We start from the raw sequence: 21,788 nt of genomic DNA, 5'->3' as shown, positions 1-21,788 counted from the left end.
CCCAAAGATGACCCATGGGTATCACAGCAGACCTCAGATATCACCCACCACCCTAATATTTTAATAACAGTGTTCACCTAGGCTAACTATGCATGAATACACAGCATGGTTCTACTATTACCCATAAAGATAAAATTGCAGCAGAATTCCAGTGTTGTTTTGCTGGTGCTATCTGGAGCTATGTGCTTGCAAGCAAGCAGGACTGAGATACATTAGTCCAGTATCTCTTCTCCCTGCCTCCCCCCGCCCCAATTTAACTGGCTTTCTTCCCAGTGGTTGTCTCTGAACATTACAATATCAAGAGCCAAGCAAGCAGAATCCCACAGTTAATCAAAGGTGGGAGATTGTTAACAGTAATTTATGACCTTATTTAAGCATGCTTCCTTAGTAATTAGTATTGGTTCTGTGCTGTCTGTTTAATTAAAATATAACGTTCATCTGTTGTTCACCCACATGGTGTTCAGGAAAGGAACATGACCAAGTGCCCGTGCAGTCTTTGCTCAAGCAACATGACCAGTGACATCAGCTGGACTGTTTTCGTCTGATTGAGGAGTGCAGGATGTGGTCCAAGAAATTTTTAATTGTGAAGTTCACTGAATGAGGAAGGTGGTTTTCTGCTTCTAATGGAGCTGTCAGCCTGCTTTCCAACCTGTCCACCTGTATATTTTGGTGGCATCAATACATTAGTGATACCTGCCCATTATTTATTTATCAGACCTCGAGTCTACCTTTTGGGGTGCCAAGAGTGATCAATAAGGGCATACAGACTAAACTCCTTATCACTGGCTGCTACACAAGCATTCTCTGTTCACTGTCCCACCATTGCAATAACCCGTTTTTGGGACACTTATCAAAATTCTCCTTTTCATTATTATTATAAACTATTTTGGTTTCCTTGAAGTTCCCAGGAGCCTCTGGATCTAACCGAAGGAACATAGAAACATAAGAAACTGCCCTATTTGAGCCAGATCCATATAATTGCTCCATCTAGCTAAGTACTGACTACATTGCTATACTGACATTATCAGTATAGCAAACCAAATGCTTCAATGAAGTTCAGAAGCAGGACAGGAGGGTAATATTCTCCCATGGTCATCTACTTCCCAGAAACTGATAATATGAGACATTTCAGGTCTACACATAGAGCTTATATTTTGTTATCGTGACTTGTAGTATTTGATAGACTGGTTCCTTGGAGATTCCACCAAGTTATTTTATGTGGATCTTTGATAATGAAAACTGATGGGAGAAATGTTAAGACAAAATAAATGCACATTTTCAGAGGTCTTGTTCAACTCGGGTGTGTGTGAAATGTAAACATTTCTTTGTGATTCCTTGTATTCCCTGTTAAAATTGTGGAATTAACATGCATAATGTTAAGCTTTAAGATGGGTGTGAGAAACCTCTGCCCCTCCAGATGTTGCTGACCCACAGCCTCAGCAAGCATGGGCAGTGACCAGGGATGATGAGAGTTGTAGTGCAGCAACATTTGAAGGGTCAAAAGTTCCCCACAACTGGTTTAAAAAGAGAAACCATTATATGTAGCAAGTGAGGTCATACCTTTCTTGGACTAGTTTAAGAACAAAATTCTGGAAGTGGCCTTTTGAGTTTCATGACACTATTATTCAGGCATAGATGTTAGAGGCGATTTTTCAGAAAAGATATCAGGTCCTACCCCACTGCTGTCTGAAGGAGTTAAGAGGATTTGGCATGTGATGAAGCTGTCTAACCATGCAAATGTAAGGGAGGCATGTCACATAAACTGATTAATTTACTGAAGATTGGTCATTACTTGCACATTAATGGAATGATGTAAAACCACATCCAGCTTTGTGCTCTAATGTTTCCAGTAAGAGAAAATGGGTCCATTCGGCAGCTGTGTGATTTATCTGCAGGATTGTGTATGAAACCCTAGTCATATGAAATATGTGGCATGCAGCCAGGCTGATGTTCATCTGGTAAAGTTGAGAATATTCTTTAAAAAGCAATGTATCTGGAATGACTTGAGGGTCTAACCTTCCCCCCACCCCCTGCCAGGTAAGGAAGCTTTGCTTGAAAGGTTTGCAGTTCCATGAATGGCTGACTGAGAAGTTGGAAAGTATTGTTTTTGAATAACAAGTCTAGTTTGAGCATCACTAGTTTCTATCCTTGTGTCACTGAGACTCAGAATTGTCTTTCCCACCAGCGATTGCCTGTTAAGGAACCATAAGCAGCAACACACACACACACACACACACACACACACACACACACACACACTATTGTTTTAGATTTTCTTTCATATCATGTAGGTGTCTATGCCACGCCACCCACACAGTAAAGCAAGTGAGCTGTGAAATATATTCATTGTTAGAGTACAGGGGAAATGGAGGCAAGCAATCGGCAGTAATAATGTAAGACAGCAAAGGGAGGCTGCTAGCATTACCTGCTTTATTTGGGTTGCCTTTTTCATTATAGGTTCGGGAAATAGGCTGCAATTCGATTATGGTATGATTTGGGGAGGGGGGGACTGCTGTGGAATTGCTTGCCGCGCGCTGACCCTGTCACAGGAGGATCAAATGACGAGTCAGCTCAAATAAAGTTTAGAGTGCATTAACTGGACTGAGCATCCTCTTCCCTGGGAATGTGACTCTCTCCCGCCCACCCCCTTCTTTCTCCTCCTCCTCCTCCTCTTCTTCATCTCCCTGGGTTTTGTAACTGCTTTTCGTAGATATTTGTACCTTAAGGCAAGAAAGAAAGGAAGGAGGGGGAAAAAAAGAAGTGGAGGAAGGAAAGATTGGCTAAGATGTATCGGAATGAACATCGGCAGCCAATGGGATCCTCTCCCCCCCCCCCCCCAATGTTCGGATTGCGGCTTCTCTGTGGCTTGGGAAAGTAGCAGCATGATTAATAACAGTGAGAGAGCTGCCTGTTGGATTATTAATTTTCCATCTCTTCCCCCTCTTCCTTCTCCTCTTGCACATCCCCCTGATGCTTTGCCTTTAAAAAAAAAAGGAAAGGAAAGGAGGGGGTGGAAGCATCGTAGTTGGGGGTAGTTATTTTTGTATATATATATCAATATATATATATTTAAAAACTGACCAGGAGCTTCTGGCTAGCTACTAACAAATTCTGGGCTATCCAACCCTGCAAAGGGGCCTCCATCTCAGTGGGGTGAGTGTCTGTACAATTAAAGAGGAGTGAGCGAGAGATTCTTATGTATAATAGGAGGAGGGGGGAGATTAAAAAAAAACAAAAACGAGAAGGAAGAATGAAGGGAGGGGAAATCAAAGCATAAGGGCAGCCTTCGTCTCTAATCTCACTTAGCTCTTTAACTCCTGGAAATACAGTTCAGGCTGAGCCGGAAAGTGAGAAAAGAGCAACGTTGATGGGCAGCCATCCCACATGGTATTGGGGTGGGGGCAAACAATCTTGTTTCTGCTTTCCAAACTAATTCAAATTGGCCCCTTTGAAGCCTTGATTGCCTAGAGAGGTTGCAAATTGATAGTAAATGGGAGTTAATGATAGGTAATGAAACAAGCGGTGCATTTTTTTCTTTCTTTCTCTTTTTTTCCCCTCCCCCCCCCCTTCTCCTCCTTGCTAGCTGAAAAGTCATTATCTTGGTATTTGGTGGGAGAGCATTTCATTGTTGAACTGGAATCCTCTTGCCTAGCGCTTGTGCCTGTTCTTAATCATGACGGCGGTATGATATCAGATAACGGCAAATGCTCAGCGATGCTGGAAGTGTGGAGGTCTTGTGCCAAGTGGCTTCTGGTTTGCGCTGTTCTGCTTACCAAGGGGGTGGTAATATCATTTATAGCCTGTATGTCATCTCCTCGGGTCTGTCTTTTGATTCGTTGACCGGGTCATGTGTCCAGCCGGTATAAAAGAAAGAGGTTTGGTTTGATTTTCAGGTGGGTGGAGTGTGGGCTAATATCATTTTCCTTTCGAGATTCACAACTTAACAGAGTTTCTGAGGGAGGGATAATGCATTTAGAAGCGAGACATATTTGCATGTTTAATTTATTGTTTTTCAGATATAGATAGATAGGTATAGATATATACTTTACCCTTTAAAATAAAGAAAGCTGTATGTGTAGTGATAATAGCAATTATTATTTTAAAAACAAAAACATATAAATAATTTCCATTAATAGATACTGTGTTAAACGAATCAGTGTTCCTGTTTGTGTTGCTATTAACTATGAAGAGAGTAAGCCAAGTCTCTGGTTGATTTTGTATTTTTTATTTCTGTGGGGTGTTCGGAGTAAGCTTTGGAAAAAGTGAATCGTTTCATTCTTTGCCCAGGCAGTGAATAAAGAGAGCAAAATGTATGGTTTTTCTTCCCCAATCTCAAAAGTTAGATCACTTCCATTTTATCACGGCTTGTTTAGGTCTTGCAATTTAAACCAAGCAATCTTCACAGGCAGAGAAATGTGGATGCATTCTTAACCTAAGAGACCTGGTGTACATTAGAGGACTGATTTGCATGGAGAGGTTTATTTCTGCTGTAAATCTACCACCAATCTCTTTTAGGGAGTAGCAGCTCTGCAGGAAGACTGGGTTACCTCCTTTTATTTTTAAAATCTCTTTTGAGTTAAATGCATAATTCGAGGTTGGGTGTGCCCTCCTTTTGGGACGGTAGTTTCCCAGATAATAAGGTCTTGTGATGGCAGACAGGATGTCATACTTAATTTCCATTTAATCTTCAGAAGGAACTCTTCCTAGGATGGAGTGATTCTCCCCACCCGAGTGGAGTTTCCAAAAGAAATTGTTATAATGCAATTAAGAAGATGGCAATGGCAGTCCCAGTTTCAAAAATATGCAGGATGCCTTGAATATTTGTATAGGGTGTTGAGACTATGAGTGCATTAGTAAGATTTGTCAATGATTGATTGCTGGCCTCTGGTGGGTCTCTCTTGCTTCTGCCGCTCTTTTTCTGAAATGTTAGCAATATGACGTTTTGAGATGTGAGAATAGCACAATACTTTTCAAGGCTAAATGGAACAAATGAGGTCCCCCCTTGCAAAAATAATAATAATAATAGACCAATGATTTTGTTGCATTTTGTGTTGCATTTTGCTGTAACTGTTCATGATTTAATTGCTGTCATGCGGTGACAAAATATATTGGTGGTGGGGGGGGATGCAAGAAAGCCTTCTATAATTGGTGCAGTTTTCTTTTGACGCTGGTTTCTGTCGAGTGTAATCTTTTTCTCTGGTCTTGCTAAGTAATCGAATGATGACTGTATAGTAAAACGTTGCTGCGTTGTGACAATTAGTTACTGTAATATCGGCTTTGATAACTGCTTGTGCAAAAGAGGATGGTCTGTGTTTCTAGTACAATTTAAATGGGGCCATTAATTTATTTTGTGTGTGTGTTCTGTCTTTTCTTTTTGCGTAGTAAAAAATTAGGTCATGCAGAATTCAGAGATCTGATTATTTCATTCCTTCAGTGAAACCAATTGTTTTAGTACTGCATAGATGAAATGCTCACATTCTGATCACTTAAATTAGATCATTTCTTTGGTTAATTGGCATTCTCTTTCTCCCTCCCTCCCCCACAATTATAGATTTATTAAATGATATATACTAACACTTGTAATCTAGATTGAAACTTCAAAGCTAATTCAGCAAGGGGGAAATCGGGAAGTTAAATTAATTTGTCATTGGGGGTAGGGATGGGGATGGGACTCAGCTGGAAAAGATGGTGATGACAAAACCTGATTTTTATTTCTCTTCTCTGTCTTTATTGGTTGAAGCTTCAAAAACATCAACAAAACTTGTATTATATAAACATTTTTTCCATCTGCCCCTCCCAAAAGGATGAAGGAAAATATCATAATTCATCGTGTTGTGGGCTAGAACTATGTATAATAATGCCTATCTAAGCATTGGTGGGATCGGTTTTTTCTTACCTACTCTTTATATTTTTCGATTTAATTAAAGTCCCACCTTTTGCAGTTAAAGGAACTTTCAGATATGTTATCTAGGGTTGTAACTCATAGAATCACCAAGTCTCATGATCAAATCTGGAGTTTCCCAGGTTTGGTATGAGTGTATTGGGGGGGGGATCAAAATCTCATGGAGAGCGACCCAAATCAAGGGGGCAGGATATTATTTCTTTGTCATTTGAAAAGCTTTTGCAATGACCTCTCCTCCATGCCCAGCAGACTTCCAGAGCCTAGGTTTGATTTTTTTCTCTCTCTCTCCCCCTCTCTCTGGACACACTATTGGAATCGGTCCCCTCTTGTCTCGCCAGGTTCCACACACTGATCTGCTCCACCTCATAAAATCCCAGGAGACCTGGCAATGGTACTAAATGCTACTGTACATGGGACTGCCTCTGAAGGTGGTTCAGAACCTCCAGCTGGTGCAGAATTCAGGCTGCTCACTGGGTGAAGACGGTTTGAGCATATAACGTCAATCCTGACCCGACAGCACTGGCTGCCATTTAGTTTCAAGGCCAAATTCAAAGTGCTGGGTTTTTTTTTAATCTATAAAGCCCTAAGCAGCCTGGGCCCAGTATATCTGAAGAAGCATCTCCACCCCCATTGTTCACCCTGGTTACAGAGGTCCAGCTCCGAGGTCTTTCTGGCGCTTCCCTCACTGCGAGAAGTGAGGTTACAGGGAACCAGGCAGAGGGCCTTCTCGGTAGTGGCGCCTGCCCTGTGGAACCCCCTCCCACCAGATGTCAAGGAAATAAACAACTACAGTGGTACCTTGGGTTAAGAACTTAATTCGTTCTGGAGGTCTGATCTTAACCTGAAACTGTTCTTAACCTGAGGTACCACTTTAGCTAATGGGGCCTCCCGCTGCCGCCGTGCCACCTCAGCACGATTTCTGTTCTCATCCTGAAGCAAAGTTCTTAACCCGAGGTACTATTTCTGGGTTAGCGGAGTCTGTAACCTGAAGCGTCTGTAACCTGAAGGATCTGTAACCTGAGGTACCACTGTATCTGACTTTTAGAAGACATCTGAAGGCAGCCACGTTTAGAGAAGTTTTTAATGACTGGTGTTTTAGTGTGTTTTTAATATTCTGTTGTGAGCCGCCCAGAGTGAGTGGGGAAACCCAGCCAGATGGGTGGGGTATAAATAATAAATTATTATTATTATTATTATTATTAATATTATTATTATTATTATTATTATTCAGCTCAGTCCAACCTGAACCCTGCAATCACCATCTGAGGTCCTTCTTCTTGTTCTTCCTTCATGTGAGGTCCAGAGGGCAGCTGCACAAGAACTGACATTTTCTGTGGTGGCCCCTCGTTTGTGGAATGCTTTCTCCAGGGAAGCATGCCTGGTGCCTTTATTGCATATTGTTAGGTGGCAAGCCTAACAACATTCATCTTCACCTAGGTATTTGGTTGTTAATCAATCTACAGCCTTCTAAAGCCAGGGGGTACTGTCTCCCCACTCCTTTTGCTATTATTATGCATGTTGTGTTTCATGTTGTAAACTGCCCTGTGGTCTTCTGGTGAAGGACAGTATAGAAATTTAATTAATTGATTTATGATGGTGATGATCATTATAACTTCATATGAGATTGCATTACACTCTGTCTGAATTATCTCCGTTCTCACATTTGAATGACTCTGTTTTTATTTTTGGCTATTCCTGTATTGCGGACACATATTAAATTCATCAAAAATAAAGGTGTATCAAAGGATGGTTGATACTTCTATCTCTGCCCCTCTCCAATAAGATGAACAAAAACAGAACCCCAATTGTTTAGATTTGCTGAGTCACAAGCAAGGAAAGCTACATCTGTCAGTTTTGTTCCTCTCAGTTTCTCATTTTTCCAACCTTAAATTCAGTTATCTACAATTCCACATCAGTTTGTGAATGTCTTTTTTTTAAGTCCTTGTGAAAAAGAATCAGCTTTTTAGTGCAATTTAATTTTAACATACACAATTTTGTATGCAGTTTCCCTAAGACATACATTTTTGCAAAGCAATTTCACCTTACGTAATATATAGTTGAATGTTATTTTCATGAATATATGCAGCACTGAATATCATAGAATCATAGAATTGCAGAGTTGGAAAAGACCCTGAGGATCATGTAGTCCAACCCCCTGAAATGCAGGAATATGCAGTTGCCCTATATGGGGATCGAACCTACAACCTGGTGTTGTCAGCACCATGCTCTAACCAACTGAGCTATCTAGGCATATATGCATTTGTAGGCATATCTGACCTATAATTATTATTATTATTTTTTTGCAAACAGTACTTGGCTTCAATAATTTTGAGAAAGTGAAATATGTAGCTCCATCTTTAAATGCAAACCGAATCAATTCCCCCCTCCATCTCTAGCCGCACGCCTACCCTGAGGCTGGGTTGCCAACTGACCTCAAAACTACTGTGAGCGAGTAGACAAACAGCAAAATTCTGCATTACAGAATTATCAACTTCATCGCAAGTAATCAGTAAAGAGCACAGTAAATGGTCCGAAGCGTAAAATGAGAACGTTTCTCTTGAATCTTTCCGAAACGGAACTTGATGCACCAGTTCTTAGTCTTCATGGCCATTGACATAAAGTAGAAACTGGAAGGGGACTTTCTGATACATGTCACAATGCTGGCATGAAGTTGGTTTCAAAATAAAACAACACAACAAATGCTTGGAAATTGGTGGGAATTCATATGATGTGGAGCTGCCTCAGATCACAGCAAGATCACACCTTTTACCAAGTTAGACCGTTGATCCATCTAACGCAGTGTTGTCAACACTGACTGGCAGTTTCAATGATAATAAAACAACCACCCCCTCTGACTGGCAGTGGCAACCCAGAATTTCAGAAAGGAGTTTTCCCAGCCCTACATGGAAGTGCAAGGGATTGAACCCGGGTCTTCTGCATGAAAGCAGATGCTCTACCACTAAGCTGTGGTCCTTCTGCTTATCTCCCTGCCCCCACCCCAACAGCACTCCCCATCATGCTTCTGAGGAATGCTACCTTGTGGAGCATTATGGGGAAATTAAATGGCAGCTAGGCCCTAGGGACGCGGGTGGCGCTGTGCCTAGGACTTGCCGATCGTATGGCCGGCAGTTCGAATCCCCGCGGCGGGGTGAGCTCCGTCGTTCGGTCCCAGCTCCTGCCCACCTAGCAGTTCGAAAGCACTCTTAAGTGCAAGTAGATAAATAGGGACCGTTTTATAGCGGGAAGGTAAATGGCGTTTCCGTGTGCTGTGCTGGTGCTGGCTCACCAGAGCAGCTTCGTCACGCTGGCCTCATGACCCAGAAGTGTCTTCGGACAGCGCCGGCTCCCGGCCTCTAGAGTGAGATGAGCAACCCCAGAGTCGGACACGACTGGCCCGTACGGGCAGGGGTACCTTTACCTTTAGGCCCATTAGTCTGCCATGTTGCACCTGGCATCATCAGATAAGTGCACCAGGATGCACCAATGGGTACATGGGCCTATAATATGGTACTCTGGCTAGACGACCCTTTCATCTGGAGCTTGCCCTTCCTTAGAGACGAATTGGGGGAGAAATGAATTGGCCTTAGTCCTCCATCTCTAATATTGTAATAACAGATGCTGCCTACCTACCTAGCATGCCATGATAAGGACTGCTACCCAAGATGGTTCCTTGCCCTCTATTATTCCATACTGACAAAGGTCCTACTTCACCTTATACACCCTGTATTCATTTACTCCAAAAAAAAAAAACCCCAAACCCCTGTCTCCACACATCAGACTGTTTCTGCATTAATCTGCCATTTTTATTTATTTATTATTAAAAACTAATTCACATTTAAATAACATTTTATCTCAGCATACAGATTTCTAGAACGGTTTTATCTCAAAATAGCATTTTAAAATGGATTTTGATACTTCTTCTTTCTTTCTTTTCCTTTTTTTGAGCCGAGCATCACATTGCTGCATTGGGAGAAGTACAGAATCTGATGCATATCTCTCTTCTGATCCATGCATTAAAACCTGAAAGGTGCAGATCAGTTCACTTCTCGGATTTCTGAAGCATCCCTATCAAAGTCAATAGAAAAGCCCTTCCAGTTACCAGCCACACTGACTGCCACTTAAGACAGTCTTCTTGAATCTAAGGTAGTTTTAGCCTAACCAAGCCGTTTTAAAACGGTTTAAATTTAAAGGCAAACCACTTTAAAGTATTTTCAGATTGAGCAGCACGGATGGTCTTTCAAATTACGGAGGTGCCCTTTAGCAGCCCCCAAAATGGTACCCTTCTGCCTTTGACCTTCAATTCTGATCAATTCACTACTATATCATAGCTGCAGCACCCTCCAGGGTCAGTGCCCAGCAGGGCTGTGGTAAGCATATGTGGTGCCGGGGTGCAAAGATGCGCTCGGCATCCCCCCCCCCAGGTTGCCCAGTCCCAGGCGCGCAGGAGGGCAGAGCCGGCCGGCCGCCGCAGCGTCTTGCTGGCTCGGTTGCCCCCGAACTCACGGCGCAGAGCCACCCGCAGCAGATGAGCCCGCTGTGGTGTTCTGACCAATGGGCAGGCTCTTCCCTGGACTCAACTTTCGGGCCCTGGACTCTCGGCCCGGCGCCCCTGAGAGCCCAGCACCCGGGTGCCCTGCACCCTTAGCGCCTATGGGTAAGACGGCCCTGGTGCCCAGTGTGGTGGAACCTGTTGTATCGCCCCCTAAATCCATCTCTGTGAGCAGTGCTCCAATTATCACTCTTACAGGGCAATCCTATACACAAGAAGCTGGCGTAAATTTATGTTAAGCCAGGGTAAAGTATGCCAGTTCCAAACTCTGTTCTGGATCAGGGCTTAGCCAGCTTAAGCTTGACAGAAGGAAAACCAGCCTGTAAATAGCGTTTGATTTACACCATCCTCTTTTGCCAGTTTAAGTTCACTAGAATAATCTGTAGAATTCGCTACAATTGGGCCACTAGAACAGGTGGCTTCAAAATGCAATTGCATCACTCTGCGAATTGCTGGTCTTAACCACAGCAGTGAATTTTTGCTCCCAGTGATTTCACTGGAAGTGAGTTAAAGCACAAGCTGAACTCTTCTGTTGAAAATGATGGGACTCAAAAGTGCCTACATGAATGGATCATGTACATAACTCCGCTGTTGGAGGCAGTATGCCTTTGTAAATGAGCTGCTGAGAAGCACAAATAGGGCGAGTGCTGCTGTGACTAGGTTTTGCTTGTGTACTTCCCATAGGCATCTGACTGGTCACTTATATGAGGACATGATGCTGGACTGGATGAGCTTTGGCCTGATCCAGCATGGGTCTTATTATGGTTTCATAATGTTAGACCCAACATCACCATTGTGTTCTTTTCTCTCTCAGCATGAATTGACTAGTGATCTGGAATGGGGATGGTGATTATGATTGCCATCAATGTTCATGGTGATTTCCAGAGTGCTGAGGGCTTGTGGAATCTACTTGCCATCATCTCCTCCTCCTCCTCCTCTTCTTCCTCCTCTGAGATCTTACCAACCAAAAGCTGCTGCAAAAGAAACATCTAGGAATTCTGAGCCCAGCAATTTGCTTTGAGTAGCTTAACTGTGCAGAGATTCTACATAAATCCCCTCCATATCACTCCAAGCTTTTTATTTTATTTTTCAATGGTATAGCTTAGGATACGGAAAGAGGAATTTTGTTACTGCTACTGTTAAATAATTGGGAGTTAGAAATCATTGCTGATTGGCTGCAAATCACCCAGACATCTACCAATAGTTTTAAATCTACCTTATGTCCACCTCTGATTAATAGGATAAAAACATGAGAACAAATCCCTCCCTGCATCAAGGACAGAGGAAGCCAATAGCTGTGCTCTACCTCTGCTGTTGAAGGCATTGTGAAACTTTATTCCAGTTTATCGGAACCACAAGTGGGGAACATGCTGTTGCACTCAGGCTTCCTAGATTCCCAGAGGCATCTGGTTGAACACTGTGAGGCCAGGATGCTGGAGTTGATAAGTGCAGGGTCCGATCCATAACAGGGCTCTTCTTATGCTTTTAAAAGCATTCATTGATATCTGCTATCTGGTCAGGCAGTTTTAGGAAGAGGGTGGAAGGGAAACAGGCAGATAAGCATGTTCACCCCTGATATCACCGCCAAAACCAGGACAAAAGACAGGGAGTGGTTTAGTAACATTTTAAACTTAAAAAATCAGGGCATGTGGAGCCCCTAGGGAGGTGTACCAAATGGCAGGATTATTTGAGTGTATTGTAGCCTGCCTAGTGTTCCACCTCCCCCTTCTGTCCCTCTGCACCTATGCTGTGTCCACACTCCAAAAGATTGCACTTAGCAAATCCTAAAGCTCTTAAGGAAGCAATTACAGTCATGATCGCTCACAAATTGAGCCTTTTTTCTGCTTGACACTGATCCTGTGATAGTCTCCCCACTTAATCCTCACTAGCAATTTGCCTATAGTTGTCGCTAACAGGAGGTGATTAGAGGGGAGTTTCTATTTCCCTTTTTACTTCTGTTGTACTGGTGTGTTAGACAGAGGCTAGTGAATCAAAGCTGTTTTCCTATTAACTCAACACCTCCTAATGTGCTAGGCCCACTTTTATCTAATAAGAGTGCTCAGCTTTTAACATTATTTTAATGTTATCTGCTGGGCCTTTTAAAATGCCTGTGTGAACATTTGCAAAGTGCGGGGGGGGGGTGAAGGAGAGTGAGAGAGAGAGTATACAAGAGAGTAATTTTATAGCAACTACTGTGCTTTTGGGGTGGGGTGAGACAAATTCAGTGTTGGGAATTATTAAGGAGAGGAGTGAAAGTAAAACAGCAAGCACCCTAATGCAATTATATAAATGTGGGGCAACCACAGCTGGCATTCTGTGTGCAGAGCTGGAGACAGCAGAGAAAAGAATACCCCCCCCCCCAAAAAAAAACCCCACCACCAAAGAATTATCAGAGGACTTTGTACTTCCTTACAAAGTAAATATAGAAATGTTAGTGCTTCCATGTTTAGAAGGGGGGATAATTAAAGTAAAGGGGGATGTGGTAAAGATGTATATAATTGTCAATAAATGCAGCTTGCATTCTGTCAGCAGATATGCATCCCTGACTACCCAGGCAAATCCTACCTACCCAATGATCTAATGATTTTTCAAATGCCTTGAAGGGAGAAGTTGCTTATTCCCTTAACTACAGTCGCATACTTACTTCCATCTGCATATTTGTTCCATCTCTTAGGACATGTTTTTCTGTCCATAATGTGACTTGGCACACCTCTGACAGTGTCACTCTATGCAGGACCCATCTTGAGTTTCAAGTGGACGACATAATGTCTCATCTCCAATCTCCCCTGGTAAACGGATTTACCAGGAATAGAATAGAATCCCACCCCCCCCACCCCACTCCATCAGGAAGGCACCCCATGCAAGTGTATGTTTGTAGTCCTAATTCTGAAGTGGGTTGAGGACAGTTCCTTCTTAGTCACTGATATCCATCTTCTATGAACATAGGAGATGACTGGTTCATACTGAGTCAGGCTATTAGCTCATCTAGCTCAGTATCATCTGCACTGACTGGAAAAGGCTCTCCAGGATTTCCCAACCCTTCTTGGAGACACCAGGGATTGAATTTGGGGTCTTCTGCACGCAGTGCTCTGCCACTGAGCAACTATCATTCCCCAGTGATGCTCTGTCACTGAGATAGATTCACAGAAGCATAGAATTGTAGAGTTGGAAAGAACCTCGAGGGTCATCATATCCAACCACCTGCAACGCAGGAATCTCAACTAGATCATACAGTCCTCCTAATATCTCTGTGTTCTGAAGTTCAGCAGGGGGATCTGGCCTTAACAGCCTTTGCAAGTTCACTGGCTCATCTTTCAGATTGTCAGACATATAGAGATGTCAGGGGGTGGAGTCTGGCATGTTGGGGTTCAGGCTGTTGTAATGGGATTTGGGCAAACAAAATACCCTGTTTCTTCCCCATTAGAGGGTAAATGTCTGAATAGGACTCATATCCCAGCCACAGACATTAGAGCTGTGCACAGAATGGTGGAGGGAGCTGGGTATCTTTAGCCTAGAGAAGAGGAGACAGAGAGGTGATACGATAGTCATCTTCAAATATCTGGAGGGCTGTCACAGTGAGCTTGTTTTTTGCTGCTTCAGAGAGTAGGTATTGAAGTAATTACAAGAAAGGAGAATCCAACTCAACCTCAGGGACACCTTTCTGAGGACAACAGCAGTTCAACAGTGGGATAGACAACCTCAGAAGGTGGTGGACTCTCTTTTTTGGTGGCTTTTCAACAGAGATTGGATAGCCATCTGTCAGAGTTTCTTTCAGTGTGATTCCTTTATTGCAAGGGGTTGAATTAGATGGCCCCCAGGGACCGTCCAACTTCACAATTCTTTCCTCCTTCTTAAAATCTGTTAATGTTAGGGACTGGCAAGACGCTGATGAATGTGACGATTGGGCTGACTCAGAAGAGGGGGGCAGTGGTTTCTGGGTACCTGTACTAGCCAGGAGGCAAGAAACAGAGGCTGGGAAGCTGGAGGAAGAGGAAGAAGAGGCCGGCCAGGCAAGTGAAGGGTTGGGTGCTTCCCCACCCTCTCCTGCACTAGTACTTTCTCCCAGACCCAGGAGAGAATTGAAGCAAGAAGAGCAGAGGAAGTTTCCATGCAGGTGCAGTCTCTTGTGCATAGCCCATTAGGGGAGGGTTCATAAACAGGTGAAGGGCAAGTGGTCCCCAGTTGCTGCAACTGCTACATACAGTGTGGATCTGGGAGTAGCTGCCTAGACTCTAGATTGGTGTGCGTAGGTATCCAGACTTTTAGAAGTGACTACAAGTGTTATCTTTGACAATAAAGAGTGAACTCTCTGCCGTGAATATTCCTTTGGCTGGGAGTGCCCTTGACAGTTAGGCAGGAAGAAAGTCACAGGAAAAGCAGTACCCGTACCACACAGGATTGATGCCTCCATTCATCAGCTGTTGAGCAGAGGCATTGACCCTTCAGGTCAGAGTGTCAGGCAGGAAAAGAAGCAGCAGTGTTGGGCCTCCTTTATCATAGCCATCAGTCAAGTAGGTCTTGGCCTTTGTGTGTGTTTTTCCCCCATCCTGCCTTCCTCTCCTTTCTGCTGGATGCCCTGACCCCTAAGAGCTGTGGATCACTCTGGCCCAGTCCAACCCAACTTTCAGCAATCCATCACTTTGTGTACCCAATTTGTCTGAGGCCCTCTGAATATGCCCGATATGACTTACTGCTCAGCCAAATCTGATACATAGCCCTGTGTACATTCATAAGCATTTGGTGTTCACAGCTATAGGTTTGCTGGTGGCCTCTAGCTCTACTCTGGAAGCTGCATCTTGAACTGGAACACACCAGGCATTGACAGCTTTGCAACAACATTCTGGGCAAGCTCCACTTTGGTGTAGGAACAAAGGTAAGGGGGCTTTTACAGGGGAGGGCATGGCAAATAGCTAGTGTAAACTGGCCAGTTTTTAGGTGCTTTCTGAATCCCAAGGGCCACTATAGAGAGGACCTGTAGTTATTGTAGAATAGGTGCAAAGTTGTGTCATTGAAAGGTTGATGAAAGAAAATTGGGGACTTTTCTGGAAGCACATGCAGCTCACCAGGAAAACAGTAAGCCTGTATGGTGCTGAGGTTAGTGAGTAGGACCTGGGAGACTAAGGGTCAAATCTTAATTTAGGCTAGGAACTGCTGAGGTGGCTTTGGGCTAGTCACAGCAATGATAAAATGGAAAGGAGGGAGAACCATGAGTTCTTTGGAGGAAATAAACCCATAAATCCCAAGAGATACTAATGGTGCATCTGGCTCTGCAATGGCAGTGGCTCTCCAAGGTTTCAAACAGCAGTGTCTCTCAGGCAGGATCTATACTGATTTAAAAAAGTGCTAAGGGGAAAAAAAGTTATATAGCTCTCAATGCAAGTTTCCAGGTGTCACATTTTTATAACACATTTATAACGTTGTAACTTAGAAGTATAATTAGTCCCCAGTCCTATTGACCCACACATCTTCTGCATGCAAAGCAGATTTTGTACCACTGAGGTATGGCCCATCTCTATTTCTTGCTTTGCACCAGATGGCTTCTCCAATAAAAGCAGGGCTAGTGCTAGCACCCAGCATTCATGAACAGGACCCTGCACCTTGGCAAGATCCACTGTTGATGCCAAAGGCTTGGTGCAGTGAGCAGTATCAGCTGGCTGAGTCCAGCTGACATGTAAACTTCTAACAATGCCCCTGATGGAGCTTTGTTTTGGGCATTGCTGGATATTGAAAGGGAAGCTCTCAGCCTATCAAACATTGCTGCTAGGCATTGCTCCTGCCAGGTAAACCCACCACAGCCCACAAAGAGAGGAGGACCTTCCCACTAGAGTAGCTTTTGCCATGGCCCCCTCCATCCTGAGCATAGCATCTTGGCTATGTTTTGATAGGGCTGTGCTGAATGCCCCATATTCAGCAGCTGTGGTAGATTTTTAGGGTGTATATCCACCCCAAGTAAAAAAGCAAATCATATAAACCATTCCCCAAATCTGTTGTTTATTTCTGACATCAACTCTTTCCTCTCTGCTGATTGAATCATGTGGCTGTTTCTTCCCAGTTGGAGGCCACATAATGAATGGGTTGACTCTTAATCTAATCTTATCTGTTGCTGGATATTGGCACATGCAGTCAAATATCATTTGGTCCCATGATGACATGTCACAAAGGGCAACTGAGGGCAAGGGCAACTGAGCAAGTGAAGACAGTTTAAACAACGAACACTTGCAGAAGGAATGCTGTCACCCCAAAGGAAAGGCATTTTCTTTCTCTCTCTTTTTTCCACCACTGAAAATGTTTTCAAAAACTGGTGCGTTGGTTCAGCTCACTCCTAGTATTGCATTCCTTTTGTATTATCAATCTGTTGGTTGTTTGCCTTAGGAAAAAAGAAAGCTGTGCATTCTAGTAAGTCAGTGGTTATACTCCTGTGGAAAAGTGATATGGAGCCTTAGGACATCACAAAGATGCATTCTGGCCAGGATGATTGAGTGCTGCACTGACAGATAAGGTTTGCTTGACAGGGCAGGCATGTCACACAACATGCGCAAGAGTCTCCCAGCCTAAGAGAAATAGGCCTTGGGAGTGAATTTCTTTTCCTTCTGCCTTCCCACCTACCACTCCCAATCCACCTTGCATATCTTGTTCCATCTCTGAGACTTAATTTCCAAGCAGAAATTTGTCTTCAGTGCTGAGCCTGAATCCTGAAGTGCATAACAAAGAAACACCTCAGTTTTCTTTGCCTTACAGGTGGTCCTGGAACCTCCAATTAAAAAGATAGGAAAGTGACCAGAAAGACCCCTACAAAGACCATTAACAGGGACAGGCAAATGTGTACATTTCAGTTTCTCTCTGCTTCTCATTTTTAAGTTCTTAACTTCCACTCTCTACATTACCACAGTGTTTTACTTCTTTTAAAAGTTGTTGTGGAAGTTCATCAGCATTTTAGTGCAAATTTCTCCCAATATGCACATTTTTTGTATGCACTTTTGCCTAACATACGATTTTTGGCAAGCATTCTTTTCCCTAATGTAATGCACTTATATTTCAAATGATATGTACATTTTACCCTAGTATATGCATTTGTAAAAATAATAATAATTACAAATTGCTTTGCTGGAGAATTGCATTACCATATTCAGAGCTGTGCAAATTTCAAAGGATTAGTTATGTTTTGATTCACATCTTGTTTCAGAAAGCATGAATTAGGTAAGCTCACCTTTAAATGCAAGTAGAATCAAATTTATCCCCCCATCCCAAAACCCTGGAGATCTTCTGCCATCCAGAGTAGAGATTAACCCTATGTTGAAGCCTCCTGTCATGAGAGTATTTCCTCCAGGCCACAGGTTTGAAAAATATGCTCAAAGGCAAATGACAACATTGATTAACAGGGCATGGGGAGCTACCAGGGTGCCTTCTAGATGTTGATAGATTACAACTCTCCTGACCTCTGGCCGTGCTGGCTGGGGTGATGGTTGTTGTAGGTCATCAACATCTGGAATGCCACAGGTTAGCTACCCTTCATATTTTGCCGGACTAGAACTCCCTTCATCCCAGACCAATGGCCATGCTGGCTGGGGTTGAGGGAAGTAGGAAGGCTAACCTGTGGTCCTCCAGAAGTTGCTTAGCTACAGCTCCCATCATCTCCATTCATTCTGGCCAAAGGTCAGATATCATACTACTTGAAGCTATTCCTGCCCTGTGAGAATGACAACATAATGAGCTGCCCGGAGGAAGAGTCAGATGTAAAAAATGATAAATAATTAGAACAATGCTAGTGCTGCATAGACATAGCTATTGGACATATTTTCTTGAACTGTCAAAAATGCATTTGCTAGCACTTTCTTAGCCACCAAGGTTGTAAAACAAGACAGATGCTTTCTCAAGGCTCCCAGCTTTACAATAAAAAGAGAGAACGAAAAATGTATTATTGATAAATATTTTAAAACTCGCTGTTAAGCATTTCTGGAAAAAGGAGAGAAAAAGTGTGGGGAGGAAGAGAATTGCTTATTGATGCTTGCTGTTTCACCAGCCCCTGAACATTAATGCACTTTTCATGCAAAAATAACTAACGTATACTGAAGTCAAAGCAAAGCACATGAGGATCATCACATTTGATCACTGAATGAAGGTTTTATTTAAATCACAAAATCATAGAATTGTAATTGAAAGGCACCCCAAAGACCATCTAGTTTAACTGCCCATGGTGCAGGATTCACAGCTGAATAACACCTGTTAGATGGCCATCCACACTCTGTTTAACCTCCAATGAAGGAGAGTCCATCACCTTCTGAGGTAACCAGTTCCACTGTTGAACAGCTCTGACTTTCAGAAAATTCTTCCTAATGTTTAGTCAGAATCTCTTTTCTTGTAATATGAATCCATTGGTTTGTGGCCTACCTTTTGGGGCAGCAGAAAGCAAGCTTGCTATCATATCACCTCACAGTCTTCTCTTCTCCAGGCTAAGCATACATTCCTGTTGGGGAACACACGGCCAAGCCACACTCCTTCCTCTGCATTACTTCCCTCCAGTTCATAGCCTGCCATGAATTTGAGGTTGATGACCTGATGTGAGAATCTCACTCTGCTCACCCCAGGAGTCAAGAGCAGTGGTTCCCAAACTCCCCCCACCCCTGCTGAACCACCTGAAAATTGTTGAGAGTCTTGGCAGACCACTTAATGATTTGTCTGCCTTTTATTTGGAATCATAACAGATCTATCTATCTATCTATCTCTCTATCTATCTATCTGGAATTCAAATTTCCATACAATAAGATTCAACATAAAATAAAAGAAGCAATAAGATACAATTAAAAAATCAATATGAATCTTTTACTGCAATAGCTGTGACTGCTGTGGTAAACAAAGTTCTTTGATGTTCAGTGTAATATTTGTCAGCTTGAGTCTCAGGTCAGATTCATCATTCATCCTCCATCTGCCCATATATTGACTCTCCAGTCCTTTAAAGTACTTTGCCAGTCTCTCTCTCTCCCCCCCCCCCACTCAGGACCTCCCTCCATCTTTCTGCTCTCTGTGGCAGAGACTCCTGGTCTGTACCACTCACCTTCCAAGCTACCACTCAGTTCTAAGCAGAAAAAGATCAGCCTCTGTGTCCCTGTTCTATAAACACAGGGACAACACACCATTCCTCACGCATATGTGTAGCAAAGCAAAATCACGCTGCAGAGTCGCTGAATAAAGTTAATGGACCGCTGGTGGTCTGTGAACCCAAACATTGGGAAGCCCTGAGCTGCAGTATTCTTTAAATTGAAAGTGAAGTATTCAAAGCACAGAACAATAGCAATTATAACAAGGTTGTGTATGTATTGGAAGGGTCATTGAAATGAAGCGAGAGATCAGTCATCTGAAGAATGCAAACCATTAACAACAACAACAACAATTCCAGCCTGCCACTTTGCAGACAAAAATCAGCAGAAGTCAATTTGTTCAGGAACCTGGCTCAGTCTCCAGTGAGCACTGGCTCAAATTAAGCCCTGGAGCCAAGAAGTACATCAGAAGGTCCAGGGATGAAGGGATACTGTGTCCTACAGGCAATGCTGCAGGCCTGGTGTCTCCAGAATGTCATTCTGATGGCCCGCAATGCTTAATATCCTTATTTTCTGTTAGCTGAGGTTTTACAACTGTTTTCTTTTTTAAAATAAACATACGTTCACACAGACACACATACGCTTTCAAATTTATTACAGAAATCTTAATCTAAGCGCTAATTCTATGGTTTGATGGACTAAGGCCCCGAAACCTTCATTTCCAAAAGCAAATTTGACTACCCTTGGCCCCTTCAACACACAACTTTCTATTCCAGATGCAAGGAAGCTGCCCATTGAAGCCTTCATTTGAGTGGAGGGCTGCCAAGTGTGTATGTCTCGTGTGTGTGTGTGTGTGTGTGTTCCCAACCGCATGGTGCCCTCTAACTACATTGACAAGCACCATGTCTGAAACCATAGTCCTTCTTATGAATTCAAAATAGAATATGTGGGTTTAAGTTGAGGAAGCAGGTTGGCTGTTCACATGCAAGGCAGAACCCCAACATTCCTAAAAATACAGGGCACACCTGCTTCACTTCTGATCTTTCTAGGTTGAATGGACAGATCTGGAGGAGTGTTGTGGTTGAACTTAGGAACATTGGAAGGTGTCTCATAATGACTTGAACTCTTGGCTCATTTATCTTAATAATGTCTACATTGACTGGCAGTGGTTCTCCATCTGCATGCGATGCTCTATCACTGAGCTTTGGGCCTTCCAAAGGATTCCTGATTTTTTAAGGAGTGTTGTAAGTGCTTTTAACCAACTGCATGTACAAGCCCACTTTAGATATTCTCAGTGGGAATGTTGGGGGTGGAATTATGAACACCCAGCATATGTCTGCAGGTCTCTGTCTCCAGACTAAGTCCTCACATTTTCTTTTGAATGTATGAATGGGACTGATGGGTGTTCTATCTAATGGTGTTGAATCTTTGGGGATGGGTCACCACATGATGTTGCAGCAATGAATACACAAGGGTGAATCGGCTCTAGGAGAGTGTCACATGGGTTAATGGAGCTAAATAATAATAATAATAATAATAATAATAATAATAATAATAATAATTTATTTGTACCCCACCCATCTGGCTGGGTTTCCCCAGCCACTCTGGGCGGCTTCCACAAAGACCAAAAATACACTAATATGTCATACATTAAAAACTTCCCTGAACAGGGCTGCCTTAAGATGTCTTCTGAATGTCAGGTAGTTGTTTATCTCTTTGACATCTGATGGGAGGGCGTTCCACAGGGCGGGCACCACTACCGAGAAGGCCCTCTGCCTGGTTCCCTGTAGCTTTGCTTTTCGCAATGAGGGAACCGCCAGAAGGCTGGAAAAACATTTTATAGCCTGCCCCACAAGAAAAGGTTCAACTGAATCAGGTTGCATTGTATAATGAAGCAGCAGCACTGTGTGATATTTACAGACAGGGAGATTTTTGTTCCGTCCACATTAATAAACAAATTGACTTAATTTACACCTCCTGGATTAAAACATGGGAACTGGAAGACTATCTGTGGTGACTAGCCATGATGACTATGCCTTGCCTCCATGGTCTGAAACAGCAATGCTTTCAATACCAGGCGGGGAGCGTGCTTTTGTGTTTGGGAGTTGCTTGAAAGTTTCCCATAAGCATCTGTCTGGCGACTGTGAGAACAAGATGCTGGGCTGGATGGACCACTGGTTTAATTCAGCAAGCTTTTCTTACATTCTTATGGGATACTATAACCTTTTGGACTTCACATTTCTCTGGATGTTGGAATACAGTTCAAAGAGATGTACCAAGCTGCTGTTTTTAAAAAATGTGT

General features: G+C 43.1%; 1 protein-coding gene across 35 annotated transcripts in view; it reads left to right on the top strand.

Annotated features, from left to right (window-relative positions):
• Positions 1 to 21,788, top strand: part of RBFOX1 (RNA binding fox-1 homolog 1) — a 1,500,640-nt gene that overhangs the window by 1,261,098 nt on the left and 217,754 nt on the right. The window contains exon 1 of one of the 35 annotated variants that reach the window (XM_081170170.1): positions 3,369 to 3,387. The exons of the other annotated variants lie outside the window; for them this stretch is intronic. Within the exon in view, the coding sequence (XP_081026296.1) occupies positions 3,385 to 3,387 (3 nt within the window). The 5' untranslated portion in view covers positions 3,369 to 3,384. Of the gene's footprint in view, positions 1 to 3,368; positions 3,388 to 21,788 lie in introns of those variants that run through there. 35 annotated transcript variants of the gene reach the window in all.

The sequence above is a fragment of the Podarcis bocagei genome, assembly GCF_964188305.1.
Source record: "Podarcis bocagei genome assembly, chromosome: 14".
Classification (NCBI taxonomy): domain Eukaryota; kingdom Metazoa; phylum Chordata; class Lepidosauria; order Squamata; family Lacertidae; genus Podarcis; species Podarcis bocagei.
The sequence above is the reverse complement of the archived record's forward strand: the minus strand, read 5'-3'. Positions and strand labels throughout refer to the sequence as shown.